General features: G+C 40.0%; 1 protein-coding gene across 2 annotated transcripts; it reads right to left on the bottom strand.

Annotated features, from left to right (window-relative positions):
* Positions 1–884: 884 nt before the first annotated feature.
* xpnpep1 (X-prolyl aminopeptidase (aminopeptidase P) 1, soluble) lies at positions 885–12,762 on the bottom strand. 2 transcript variants are annotated; one of them, XM_084557224.1, is made up of 20 exons: positions 12,608–12,762; positions 11,313–11,431; positions 10,273–10,336; positions 9,664–9,768; positions 9,181–9,273; positions 8,476–8,619; positions 8,079–8,174; positions 7,276–7,357; positions 6,124–6,334; positions 5,429–5,518; positions 5,291–5,341; positions 5,013–5,071; positions 3,634–3,711; positions 3,473–3,544; positions 3,231–3,291; positions 3,031–3,100; positions 2,415–2,588; positions 1,865–1,941; positions 1,572–1,670; positions 885–1,386 (listed from the first exon to the last, which is right to left on the bottom strand). In XM_084557224.1, exons 2-20 carry the CDS (start codon positions 11,427–11,429, stop codon positions 1,267–1,269), a joined length of 1,863 nt encoding a protein of 620 aa, XP_084413350.1. In that variant the 5' UTR covers positions 11,430–11,431; positions 12,608–12,762; the 3' UTR covers positions 885–1,266. The 2 variants fall into 2 exon arrangements, with proteins under 2 accessions (XP_084413350.1, XP_084413351.1); XM_084557225.1 differs by having other exon boundaries at positions 12,482–12,619.
* Between the last annotated feature and the right edge of the window lie 677 nt (positions 12,763–13,439).

Here is a 13,439-nt window from a genome sequence, read left to right on the forward strand (position 1 = left end):
TCTTATAGAGTGCAATAAATGTCACTTGTGCAATAACTGCTGCTTCCCTCACCAGGCAGTCAAAGAGAGCCCACGTATATGAGAGTGCAGTGACCGGAGGAGAGTCTCTGGACCCTGTGGCGGTCAAAGCGGTGAAGAGGTCGACCAGCTTCCTCAACCCACTCGCCTTCTTCAGGAAACCAGAGGCAGCAAAAGACAACTCCAGGATCTACTACATCTACAGTAACCCGCTGCCTGTGGGAGTGAGGGAGGAAGAGGAGGAGGAGGAGAGGGCCAGTAAAACCAGATGGGAACCAGAGGAGCAAACTGCTCTGACGCCCCCTCTGTCGTTTAGAGAGTACGCCAGTGACCCCGACAGCGGTGTCACCCTGGATCCTCCAATATTTTACATGCAGCTTTAAAAGGTGGGAGGGAGAAGATTTGACAAGGTTAGTTATAGATGTTTGAGTGTGAGAAGTCTGATGTTTGACCCCTGCAGTAGTCTTGATCACCACATATACACCATTAAAGAGCATTGGAGCAGTTTTACAACTTAAATTCAGCAGTGGCATAAAAGTTATGAAATCAGAAAGAAAAGCCTACAATAAAATAATTAAAAACTGTTTTAATTTAATTTTTTTTTTTTTAGTTTTAAGGATTTAGGTGCATTGAAGCACATTAGATACATAGACATACATATATTTTTTTAAAAGGTTAAGACTTCTGCAGCCTGTTTCATTGTTTCTGACTACAAAGAAAATGTGCATCAAAGAGCACGTGGTAATAGAACATGCAGCTACATTTGATGCTGTACCTGTCAAGCTTGCAGCATGGCACAGTTTCAGTTCTCATCCAACAGAGAGCAGTGTAACTGCAAATTACTGCCAGTAGAGGAGGATGCAAGACTGATGTTAAAATCATGTACAGAATGAATGCTATCAATTATTAAGAGGCTCAATAACTTTATATGTATGCATAAGGGAGAGTGTTTTTTATTTTCATTCATTTCCACTGCACTGCACTGTTTTAAAAAGTATAGCTTTAAAACTGTAGATGTCCCCAACATAATACTGTGATAGTGTTTTAAAATCCAGTTTCTTTTGAGACACAAAATAGTAAATCTATGAAAGTGTTTCATGATTTTTAATGATCTTTAATAAAACTGCTGACATGATGTGCTTTATAAAAGAAGCTGAGTATGAGACACAAAGAGAGATGATAAAAATACAAAGGATTATCTCTGCAGAGGACTAAACAGTACTCCTGGGCAAAATGAAGAGTCCGTCTTCAGGCGATTGGCTGGGTCTCTCTGATCAGCCACTCCAAGCCCTCCTTCCTACCCTGCCTCTCCAGCTCTGCACCAACCACCTCCCGACACTTCCTGTGGTATTCATTCACCCAATCCCGCTGCAAGACATTTTAATATTTAATATAGGTAATGGTTAGCTAAGATTGTTCCAAGACAGGTTAGAGTAGATTTGATGTGTTGTTCAAAGTGTCTATCACATCAACAATAAAAAGAACTTGAGATGAGGTGAATTTGTCTTTGACTGTTATAAAATATAAATGTGATCTTGCAGGATATCTCTTACCTCCTTCTGAGTAAGCATCTCTGTGTTCATCATTTTGACTTGGATAGGAACCAGAGTGAGAGGTTCAAATGTCAGACTACCTCTGTTTCTGTAGTTGTACTGCACACAAACAAACAAAAGAACAAAACACATCACAATTTTTCTTATAGAAAACTTTGATAACATCTAACAAAGTAAACAACCTCTTAATGAACATCAACTGGTTATTAGTACATGTAGATTGTAAGTAAAATTTTCTGTCTACTGTATGTTCTGAATGTCCATTTGGCCTGGTTTACAGTTTTAAGACCTACTTTGGGCTTAACTGGTACAACAAGGACCACATTTTCAAGACGAATGCCGAAAGAACCGTCTTCATAGTACCCAGGTTCTAGAACAAAAGACATGAACACAGTGAGGTTACATAAAATGGATCTGCACGTTTGTTTTAAGAAGTTTTAAATCTCTGCACAGACTGCAAGATTCATTTTGAGGATAACATGTATCTTAGACAACAGGACTTCTATTTCCAGAGATGTATCTTGTGATGCCTGCAACTGTGACAAGCTTGTGTATCTGTATCAGTTTATCTGTGTTTTGACTATACTATACAGTACAGAAACAGATGAACTCCATATATCATTTCCAGTCTGTCTGTGATATTCAGTTCACTGGCTCCATTATAATTTGCTTTTACTGGAACCAGGACATGGTATGAGGAAGCAAACCAACACTGCCCAATGGCAGAATGTGAAGAATGCCTCTGTGATTACTGCAGATATTCTGTTTTATTTATGTTCATCACGCCCATCACACATATATGTCAAGCTACCGTAACAGTTTCCGCGTTGCCTTCTGCCTTACCATCACTGACAATCATGCCGGCCTCCAGAGGTTCATCAGCGAAGGTTTTGTAGCTGATGCCACAGGGCCCCTCGTGGACGTTGAGGAAGCAGCCCACACCATGACCCGTGCCGTGAAGATAGTCCAGCCCCGACTCCCACAGGGCTGCACGGGCAAACGAATCCAAGAGGTGGCCTGGAAAGGAACGGAGGCTAAAATAATAAATCCATTATCATACTATACTAACAGACTTATGTGTTGTCTTTTAATATTTAAACATTAAAAATAAGGTTTCGCCTCTTTGTGAAACTGAATGATTCCGTTTGTGTTGTGCCTTGTGCTTTGTGCCACATATCCTTTGCATGCTTGAAAAGTCAAAATAAATAAATGTTTGACTAATAAAACTAATTTCTATGATTTTACTGAAACGCTGTGACATGCTGTGTTTTGATCTTGTGCTGCCAGAGTTAGAATTGACTGGCCTCATGGGAATGTTCTCTGAGGTTTAATTATTATGGCTTGGTGTGTGATTTTACAAGATACTGAACTGCCAAAAAAACAAAAAAAACACTTAATGCTGGTACCGTATATTGCATACAACATGAACTGAACCCCCATGAAAGAGTAGAGTCAGCACCTTTTGTTCCATTGGGGAAAATGGCAGCACTGACAGCTATGTGTCCCTTCAGCACATAAGTAAAGCATTCCTACAGACAAACAGAGAACACGACACAGACGTAAATATACAAAGGCAGGTTTACTATATATTTGAACATACTGACTGTAAGTGAATGTTAAAAAAAAAAAAAACAACCCTAACCTGACATACATATTTACCTTCTCAAAAGCAGATGGTGTCCCAAAGTGCATGGTGCGTGTGACGTCCGTGGTTCCATCACTGCCAGGAACAAAACATGGACACAGATGAACGTGTGTAAAGAAGAAAATTCATCGACTGTTCCTATGTTGTCTGTGTCATTGGCTCTAACAAGTATGGAGGAGATTATTGAATTAAGATAAAGTAAATCATCCCATGGGTGGTCATGGCTGGTTAAATGAAGCTGTAAAATGTTATTTACATGTACTGAGCTCCAGAGTCAATCAGGTAAACTTCATTCACGGTGAGAGTCCTGTTGGTTTCAGGCAGAGGTCTACAAGAAGAAGAAAAAGTCTCAGATAAAGGCTACATTAACTATAAGATTAAACAAATACAGTACACTCATGTGTGTTTTATCCTGACCTGTAATGTATGATTGCTCCATTTGGACCAACGCTGGAGATGGTGGGGAAACTGAGGCCAACAAAGTCTTTCTGTAGACTGAAAAAGACACGACATAGCAAAAAAAAAAAAAAAAAAAAAAGGATCATTAACAAAAAGATGGCAATTTTGATTATGGCTAATCAAATGTCAAATGTTTTAGGATCTCCTTTTTGTCTAGATAGTAGACATTAAAGTAACACATAGAATTATGTAATGAAAAAAAAAAAGGGTGCACAAAGCAACCTCTGTTTCATTTTCTAGATTCTTCAAAGCAGCTACTGTTCGTCTTGACCAAAGCTTTGCTCGCTATTGGCAATATCTTAACAAGCTCTATAAGGAAGTCTCATAACAAGGTGTTTCCGTCCATCAGCAAATAGTTCTATCTGACTTCTGTAGTAATTTGTTTTTATGGAAAGAACCGCTTAACCTGAATTACTAGTTCCTAGAACTGACGAAACAAACATACTGTATCTTAACATCAACTATTTGGAGGAGACTGTGTACATCAGGCTGTCATGGTTGAACTACTACAAAGAGACTACTTCGGAGAAAGTCTAATAACAAGAAAACTGCTGAGACCAAGGGATGGGCATTTCACAGACAGAACTGGTTTGATTGGTCCAAATTTGAGATTTCTGGTTCCAGGAACAGTGTTTTTAGACTAGCAAGGAAACAGGTGCAACACTTTAATAGCACGGCTACTACTACATTTTACTTGAGCATTGTGGGATCATCAATAACCCAGAGGCCACCTCCGGGCTCTGTAAAGGACATTTGATCAAGAAAGAAAGTGATGTAATGCATCAGACAGAATGGCCTTCACATTACAGGAACTTATTTAATATGATCTGGGATGAGGTGGACTGCGGAGTGAGCAGCCGACTAATGCTCAGCCAATGTGAGAATGACTTCAAGACTAAAAGGAAAAGCTCCAAGTGACAACTTCATAAAACCACTGGGGAGAACAAACAGTGTTCAGACCTGAAAAAGGCTCCGATACAAAATATCTACAGATATACATTTTTTTCTTTACTACATAAAACCAAACATCTTATTTAATAGTTTTGATGTCTTCTTTTTAATTTGCAATGAAAGTGAAAGGATAGGTCAAATGCAGTGTAAATTTTCTAAGTGGAATAAAACCATTACCCAGTAGTAACTGATCAGAAAATATTCATTTTAAGCTTTTTTAAATCACTTCTATGACCTATACAAACTACAAACTAATGACAATGGCCACAATGCACGCACCATCTTTCAATCATGAAAGCTGATATGACAAGCCAGACTGGATGACCTTGTCAGCCAAACAGGAAAACCCAATGAGGTTTTAAAAACACGCTTAAAGAAAAACCAACCTGCGTAATTCTTCTGCTTTGTCAGCAGCCGAGATCTCAGTCACCGTTCCTTTCGGTATCTACAAAAAAATAAGCGAAGCGCTAAATCGGGCGACACAGTCTACCAGTCAAACACAACCGGTCAAGTTACTTGAAAGCTCACATGGCACACTTACACTCACACATGAATATAGGATTTAAAAATAGAAGATGTTCATGTTCATCCACTGAGTTATGGTAGGAACTCCATCAAATCACTAAAAAATTATTTTCTTAAAAATCAAAAAATTAATAAATACCTCCTTTTCCAACCAAGCAAAGAGTTCACAAAGAGCAACTGCATCCTTGATCTGTTGGTAAAAGCACAGAAAATTAACATTTGAGACCATCAGGCTCAGTTTGATAAAAATAATAATGTGCACTACTTCACTGCTTACATGGGCCATTTTCATGCCTTGGATCTCAGTGCCATTCTTCACAGCCTTTGCGAGGCAGAGAGGAGTGTAAGGAATTGGAGTCCTGTGGGCCTGAAAAAGAAGCCATAAGGGAACATTTTCAGATTATATGATGACAGGTGTTACCTAAAATAAATGTTACATGTCTTTAATTTTCTACTGTCTGATGTGTTGTGCTGAGTGTCAAAGCAAGGAGAATTAATGTTCATCACAACACGGCCTGTTCACACTGAGGAATAATTTACTGTCCAGATACAACTGAACAACAACAGCAGACAGCCTTATGTGTGTATATTAAATGATGCACGTTATATAGTTTTGTTAAAAAATAATTTGTACTTTTACTAGCTTATGCAGGTAAGAAAAAAAGGTATTTATACTATTTTAAGGCTGTACCCGCGAATAACCCTGACAACGTGGATTTGTGTCTCCGTGTTCCAGGGAACTAACAACCTGAAACACAGATTGTAAATACGTAGAAACAACTACAGCAATCTCTAAATCTGTGTCATCAGTATGAGGGTATAGATGGTCAGAGCAGATACGCAGCATATCAATGCAGTCGAGACACAGCGTTGCTAACCTTACACTTACTTGCACTCACTGTCGAGAACACCAGAGACACATAGTCATCTTCTAAGTGTGAACTATTTGTCGGTATGGACGTGTTCTCTCACCTTGGGGATGACTTGTGTTAGAGCGCAACTGGCCTTATCACAGATCCACACTTTCTCCTTGGGGCCGAGCGCAGCACAGACAGCCTGGAGCTCAGTGTAGACCGACTCATATGGGAACGTCTGGATGCTCAGCTCGGGTTTGCTGGGGGAGTCCAGCTGCAGATGGTCTCTTAATGCAGGGTCAGAAAGACGCTTTAGGTCCACAAAAAGCCTGCAAAGAGGAAAGGGTTGTTGCGTTAATAACTCCAAAGAGTAAACTCAGGAGAAAACACTCTGTTTTTGTTGGTGATAGTTTGCATTACAAGGGTCATGTGAGCCTTAATATAATAAAGTGGTTGAAGGGTTCACTGTTCTATGCAGCCACAGTGACCTTTGGCCGACAAAATATAATCACTTAACATACACTCAAAGGCCGTCTTATTAGGCACACCTTGCTTGTACTGGGGTGGAGCCAGTTTAGTTTTTAGAATTGTCTCAACTCTGGATGACCTAGATTCAACAAGGTGCAATAACATTCTTTGGTCTTTGGTTCATATCGACACAATGGCATCACACAGATGCTACAGATATGAATCAGAACGTGGGTGCACTGTGCTCATAAAGGGATGGACATGGTTAGCAACAATATTAAGGCTTTGGCATTTAAACAATACTCAGTTGGTACTAAGGGATGCAAAGTGTGCCGAGAAAACATTCCATGCATCATTACATTACCACTGCCATTTCCAGTCTTCTATTGTCCAATTTTATTGAGCTCTTTTAAACTGTAGTCTTAGTTTCCTGTTCTGAGCTGACAGGAGTGCTGCTCAGTGTGGTTTTCTGCTGCTCTAGACCATCTATGTCAAGGTTCAACATGTTGTGCTTTCAGAGATGTTCTTCTGCATATGTTGGTTACAACAAGTAGCTAACTGAGTTACTGTTGCCTTTCTATCAGTTCGAAACAGTCTGGCCCCTCTCCTCTGACCTCTGGCATCAACGAGGCATTTCGTCCCAGAGAACCGTGCGTACTGGATGTTTTCTCATTTTCATTTTTTCATTCAGTGAAATGAAAAAAGCTATCCCAGCTGTCATCGGGCAAGACGCAGGGTTGCACTGATTATTAAGATAATTAAAATATCCATGATCTATGCCACTGCATGATGATCTCATTACCTTATCGTGTTCCTTCCCACAATGGCATATGCAAAGAAAACTGGGTTGTACTCAATGTCTGCAGCACGGAGGTTGAAAAGCCCTGAGAAAAAAAATCAACAGCATAACCTTATGTTTAATATTACATTTAATATATTTTAAGAAATACATGCATTCATTACACATCTGGTTCTATTCCTTCATTATTTTCTGATACATTATGCAAACATTAATTTATCACCAGTATCCGCTTATCCTAGCTGTCATTGGGCGAGAGGCGGGGTACGCCCTGGACAGGTCACATTTACACTTACTTGCAGACCTAAGGTCAATTTTGAATCACCAATTAACCTAACATGTATGTCTTTGGACTGTTGTAGGAACCCCGGGAAACTGGAAACATGAGAGTATAAATGCTGTCAGCTAAAGCCTCAGTACAAATTGGTTGGTGTTAAATGTCAGCGTTATTATTAAACTGTCACTCATCCTTGGAGCATATCCTCTTCAATTATAATCTGCCTATTGGTCCCAGCTCACCCAAATGCTACCTAATGACAGTCAAAATCAGACTCTAATTAACACAAACGCTCAGGCCAGACAATCAGAAACAAGAGCTCATTAGGCAGCCTGAATGAGGCACTCGAAAAGGCATCTAGAGGGACACCCGTGCATCCCTGGGTCCTTGGATCGTGATCATGTATCAAACCTGTCTTATGTAACCAAGGGTATGTTTCGCTTTTCCATCCTAAAAACTAAAAACTGCTCAAAAACCAACAAGAAAGGCTTTTCAATCAAATGGAAAAATGTAAAAGAATGGACCGTACATGCAATCTCATCCAATGCTGTGGCAACAAACCACGTGATTTTCCTCTCCGACATCTTGGCCCGCAGCACAGTGATCTTGTCTTGCCAGGAAATACCTACAAACAGGTTACATCAACATGACATGGCAGAGACAACATATTCCTCCAACACCGGTTTATCAAGTTACCGTAAACTGATATCTTTATTCACATGATGTGATAAAGGTAAAACTAAAATGCATAAGCAGAGAATAGGATAGTACAAAAAAAACAACAAATAATAATTGCTCCTACAAATATAATGGTGTCAATGTGTGTGTGATTTAAGGATTTAATAAATATCACCAAAAAAGCCTTAATCAGCTACTATAAAATAACTGTGAATGAATTAATGCTGTTAACTCAGTAAAGCACTGACCAGTGTATTCTAACCCCAAGGTGAGGAGTTGTGTGCTGGGTCTCTCAGGGCGGTCGGTCCAGACCGCATCGATCAGGTTATCCGGCACCGCCACCAACGAGTGGCCTGCACTGGTGAGCGCCTTGGACATGTTCTTCCACTGATCTGAAACAGAACATCAGAGGAGTTATTCACAAAGGTGTGCTGCCATGTATGTCATACATCTCAACAAGTTTTGCGATTTTGCTTTTCTGATTGCTTTTAGCTTTCTTTTCCTGTTTAATGGGTCTCCATGCTGAGCATCGACAGCCTCCTGTATTTGCATTAAAACGGCTGTACAAACTTTCATTTAAAATTGCCAACAGTGTCTATAATTCTCAAGTGAGACAGAGGCAGAAAAAAGTTGCAGAGGAAACAAAAATATATGAAAACACTAAAAACACTCCCACACAATCCACAATCACAGAGGTGCTTATAGGCACAGGTATTGTATTATCACAGAACTGCTGGGTTTGGAGAAATATGGTAGGTACTTTCCTGTGTAATTTTTACTTAGGGTCAAATAATGGACGATTCGCATGGGATTAGGATCACAGATGAAGTCCAAAATTATTATACATTGCTGGAGGTCCCCAGGTTATACCTGTTGCATGCAGATAGGGATTGAGTAAACCTAGCAATGCTGATTCTCGGCTCCTACTGACAGGAAAATCGTGCCAAACCTACCAGCAGCAATGATCCAAGGATCCACTCCCACTCTAGAGTTCTCTGGCAGGACGCTGATCAGCCAGTCCTCCTGAGAAGGTGTCTCCTTCAGCCCTAAATATCATTAAAGGAACTGTCTAGAACAGGTTTAAGACTTACAGCTCTACTCTAAGTCCTACTCAAATCACTGTGGAACATACCATACAAACATATATGTTGGTCTTTACCCAGTACTGATATAAATACTGTCAGATCAGTTCCTTAGCAGTCGTATCGTCAGTGTTTTGACAATGTTAGATGTTAATGGTACTGAATGTCTGTGTTGTGTCTAGACATACTGACTACATTATAAAGTGTGCAGGGTAAATCCTATACTATAAAACATGCTTACAAACTAAACACAGACTTTAAACAGGAGAAACAGTGTTTGTTGCTTACATAAAATGACTTTGGGGCAGTTATTATTTTCATCACGTACAAGTGTAACACCATGTAGGACATTACCCATCTTCATAAGGATCCAGTTGTTATCCATCTGCTGGCTGGCCTGGAGGAAATATCGTCCGTCAGTCCACATTGCAGCATGCTGCTCTGTGACAATGGCTGTACCTGAAGATCAGAGTAGCAAAGAAAACTGAGTCTATTACTGCCTGTCTCATGTGTTAGTAGTGTTAATACAGTAAGATCTTCAGTCAAAAACTGGGATGCAGCATATAAAAAATATTACCCCTGAAATTAAAGCAGTGAAAAACAGCAAATGGTAAATGGCCTTGTTTTTATATAGCGCTTTTTCTACCTACTCGTACTCAAACGACTTTACAGTCAGAGACACATCTACCCATTCGCTCACACAAGCACACACACATTCACACACCAGTGCCACGCACTGGGAGCAACTGATGTTGCTGATGTTAAGGTGGAAGAGTTTGCAAAAATGTTCTATTAAAGTAGGTCACCTTGTTTGGAAGTGCACCCCAATGAACCATAATACAAAAGCTGTACTCATGTTCAGTGCGAGTTTTTTCACAGTGTGATGTTTTAAGATTGTCCCATTTTTTGTGTCCACACTGGAAATTACATCTTGGTTTCAAGTCGCACACAAACAAAACATACCTGCAGAGCCATTGAATCCACAGATGAATTCGCGCCTGCGGTCACACTTTGCAATATACTCACTCTGAAAGGCAGAAGGACATAGAGAATGATCAGCTACATTAATAATCACTACGAAGGGGATATCCACTCATCAGACATTTTAAATGCCACCCTTGCTCATCTTCTCACATCATGTCTTGTGCATGGAGAGGAAAGGGGAGGAGCAGCGGGAAACGAGCTACAATTAATTGCGAAGGTCAGATGAGATGATTAGTAGGGCTGTCATTATTATTACAATTTAGTTGATTGTCATAGAAATTACAACTGCTTTATCTTTGTCAAACAGTTCTGCATTTCTTTGGTTTTATGTCGTATGTTAATGTGTGCCATCTGGTTGTATACATTTTTCATTTAGACACTTGAATGAAAGCTTCTGCAACAGCCAGTTTCCAAGATGGCACTGCTGCTGTAGTTGCCTTTCCAGGTTTGGCAAATTGGGTGGGGCGGTGTATCCGTGGCTGCTTTTTTAAATTAGTAGTTTTATTTCCTTTAGCCACCACATGTTTGTTGCAAATTTGACATATTACCACCTCCAAATTACGGGATTCTCCAATATAAGTCCATGATCACTACTACTTATCACTACTCTGTACGCTCATCGAAATGTTGTTGGTCAAATATTAGAAGTTTTAAGCATTCTCCCCATTAAACTAGAAGAAGTGGACACAAAAAGATGATGTCAATAAAGGTAAAAGTCAAATTCTCAACAGTGCAAAAACATTTAGGAAAAGAATGACACTTCTTGTTATATCTGTAAAGCAGGTGAATGGAAAGGATTTAACAATCGTTCAAAATCACTGCAATCAGCTCAAATTATGACAATCAAGTGAATATGTAATATTTTGTGACTGGCCTTAAATTAGAAGCAAATTGAGACATCTTAAGTAAAAAAGAAAGAAGTGGCTGCTGCAATTGTGCATGTTTGTTTTAGTTTATGTTTAGTTGTGGCTTTAGTCATGTAAACATGTTAAATATGTATTTGTGTGTTTGTGACTAACCTGGTGTGCATCTCCAGATGGAACGATGTAGGCCTGTATGGGCTCAGAGAAGTATTTGCAATGCTTCATTGCATGGCGGAGCTGCCTGAGCAGCTCTCCTGTGATCTTTGGAGACATGTCTGTGTCAAAAAGTAGAAATAATTTATATTTTAAAGAGAAAATTAAAATAAAACAGACCGATAATACTGGCTAACACACTTCTTCACAGGCACAAATCCACCCTTATGCAATTAACAGGAGACAGTCGTTTCTGAAGATGACTGCATAGGAAAGGAATTACCTAAAACTCTTAAAGTCTCAACAAGAAGCAGTCAGACATGCGGTCATCCAGTGGTATTTCAAAGCTTGCTAATCATCCATGGATTACCTGATTCGTGCGAGGCCATGCTGATTTCAGATGAATGGAGCTCGACAGACTGTAGCTTACCCGACTATTACCTGGAGCTCACAGTCCACACCTAGCTCTTTAACCTTCTCTAATGTGTTGACTAAGCATATGCCAGGATTAAACATTAATAGGGTATAACTCTTAAGGATTTGTGTGACCCATTTCCAGAGCAATAAAGCCCTAAAACAAAGGCCAGGAGATACCATGCAGTAGTAGAGTCACTATCTCTATCTACTGTTACATCACTGATGATGTGTCTAGGTTGGCATCGCAAGGTGTGTGCTGAACCAGTACGGTAGTGTAAAATGACTTACACAAACCGACCAATCACGTGGCAGTATTCTACATCGATGATCCCTCCTATTGGCTGAAATCTCTGCATGCGATTGTTGTTTACAAGTTGATATTACATGATTCAGTTCAATACAACATCTGGCCAAGCAGCTAGCTAATAAACCACAATACAGTTCAACAATGGTATATGATATTCTTAAAAAATATTCACGGAACCACTTCTGTCCAACTGGACGGGCATTTTTTTTTATTATTTTTTCTCATGCCCAGGCATCACTTTTAGCAACAGGCCAACCATAACACACAATAATTCAGTGTGCCGCCGTTGAATTTAGTAATGGGTGTGGTGGTAGCTCGCCGGTGGGATATCTCTGTAATTGCTAGTTCAATAAGTCCTTATCAGCTCGAAGTAGGCGCTTTTCTTAAAGCTTTATTCGCGCTTTAATATTTGCTACAGACCCAGGCGTGGGATGAAGCGACCGTTTACCTCATTTGAAAACAGTCAACATCCCTCCGTGCTCGCGCTGTGCGGCCGTTAGACTAGCTCCACAAACCGCCGCTAGCTAATGCACAAGTCCCCCCACATGCAGCCAGTGAAATGCTGAATACACACCCGGTGGTTTCGCCTCGGAATTGTGAGTCTCGGTTTAAAAATTGGAGCGTTTTATGTTTTGTTTTTTTTCCAGCTTGGACCCTTGTGTTAATTTACAAAACAGGAGGCTGCCATTTCGCCGTTGACGTCTCTGATCACGTGACCGCCGTTTCCTCCAGTAGACGCGGAGGAATCAAGACTCGCCTCTTCCTCTCTGAATAATTTATACTCCTCATACAAAACAATACGACGTGTCACTTTATTCACATTAAATAATAATAATAATAATAATAATAAGTTTTCAATATTTTTTCGAACAGGTTAACTTACTTCGTTGTAATTTTATAATTAATAAAAAAAGTGAATAACTCTGATTCAAATCGTTATCACTTGCCACTGTGTGGGATTTATTAGATATAATTACGTAATTTGCCAACAAGTTGATGTTAGAAGCACGGGGGAAAAAAAGGAAAAACATGGAAGGATTTGAGTGACATGAAAGAGGCCGAAGTTTTTTGGCTAGACGACTGGGTCAGGGCATCTCCAAAACTGCAGCTCTTGCAGGGTGTTCCTGGTCTTTGGTGGTCAGTATCTATCAAAAGTGGTCCCAGGAAGGAAAAGCGACAGAATCATGGGCAGCCTACACTCACTGGTCCGATCCAGCAGATGAGCTCAGATTGATGAAAAGGTTAATGCTGGTTGTGATAGAAAGATGTAAGATAACACAGTGCATTGCAGTTTGTTGTGTTTTGTGCTGTGTAGGGAGCCCATGCTGACCCCTCTCCACTGCCAAAACAGTGTGAACAGTGTTAATGTGAACCTGGTCTGATGACTCACATTTTCTTTTGAATCA

Source organism: Chelon labrosus (assembly GCF_963514085.1).
Source record: "Chelon labrosus genome assembly, chromosome: 2".
In the NCBI taxonomy this organism is placed as follows: domain Eukaryota; kingdom Metazoa; phylum Chordata; class Actinopteri; order Mugiliformes; family Mugilidae; genus Chelon; species Chelon labrosus.

Coding starts and splice junctions, on each gene's coding strand:
- xpnpep1 (XM_084557224.1), bottom strand. CDS start 11,429: ATGTCTCCAAAGATCACAGGAGAGCTGCTCAGGCAGCTCCGCCATGCA. Junction 3,292..3,472: donor GACTCTGGAGCTCAGTACAT/GTAAATAACATT, acceptor TGTTCCTGGCAG/TGATGGAACCACGGACGTCA. Junction 1,671..1,864: donor TTGTACCAGTTAAGCCCAAA/GTAGGTCTTAAA, acceptor GTTTGTGTGCAG/TACAACTACAGAAACAGAGG.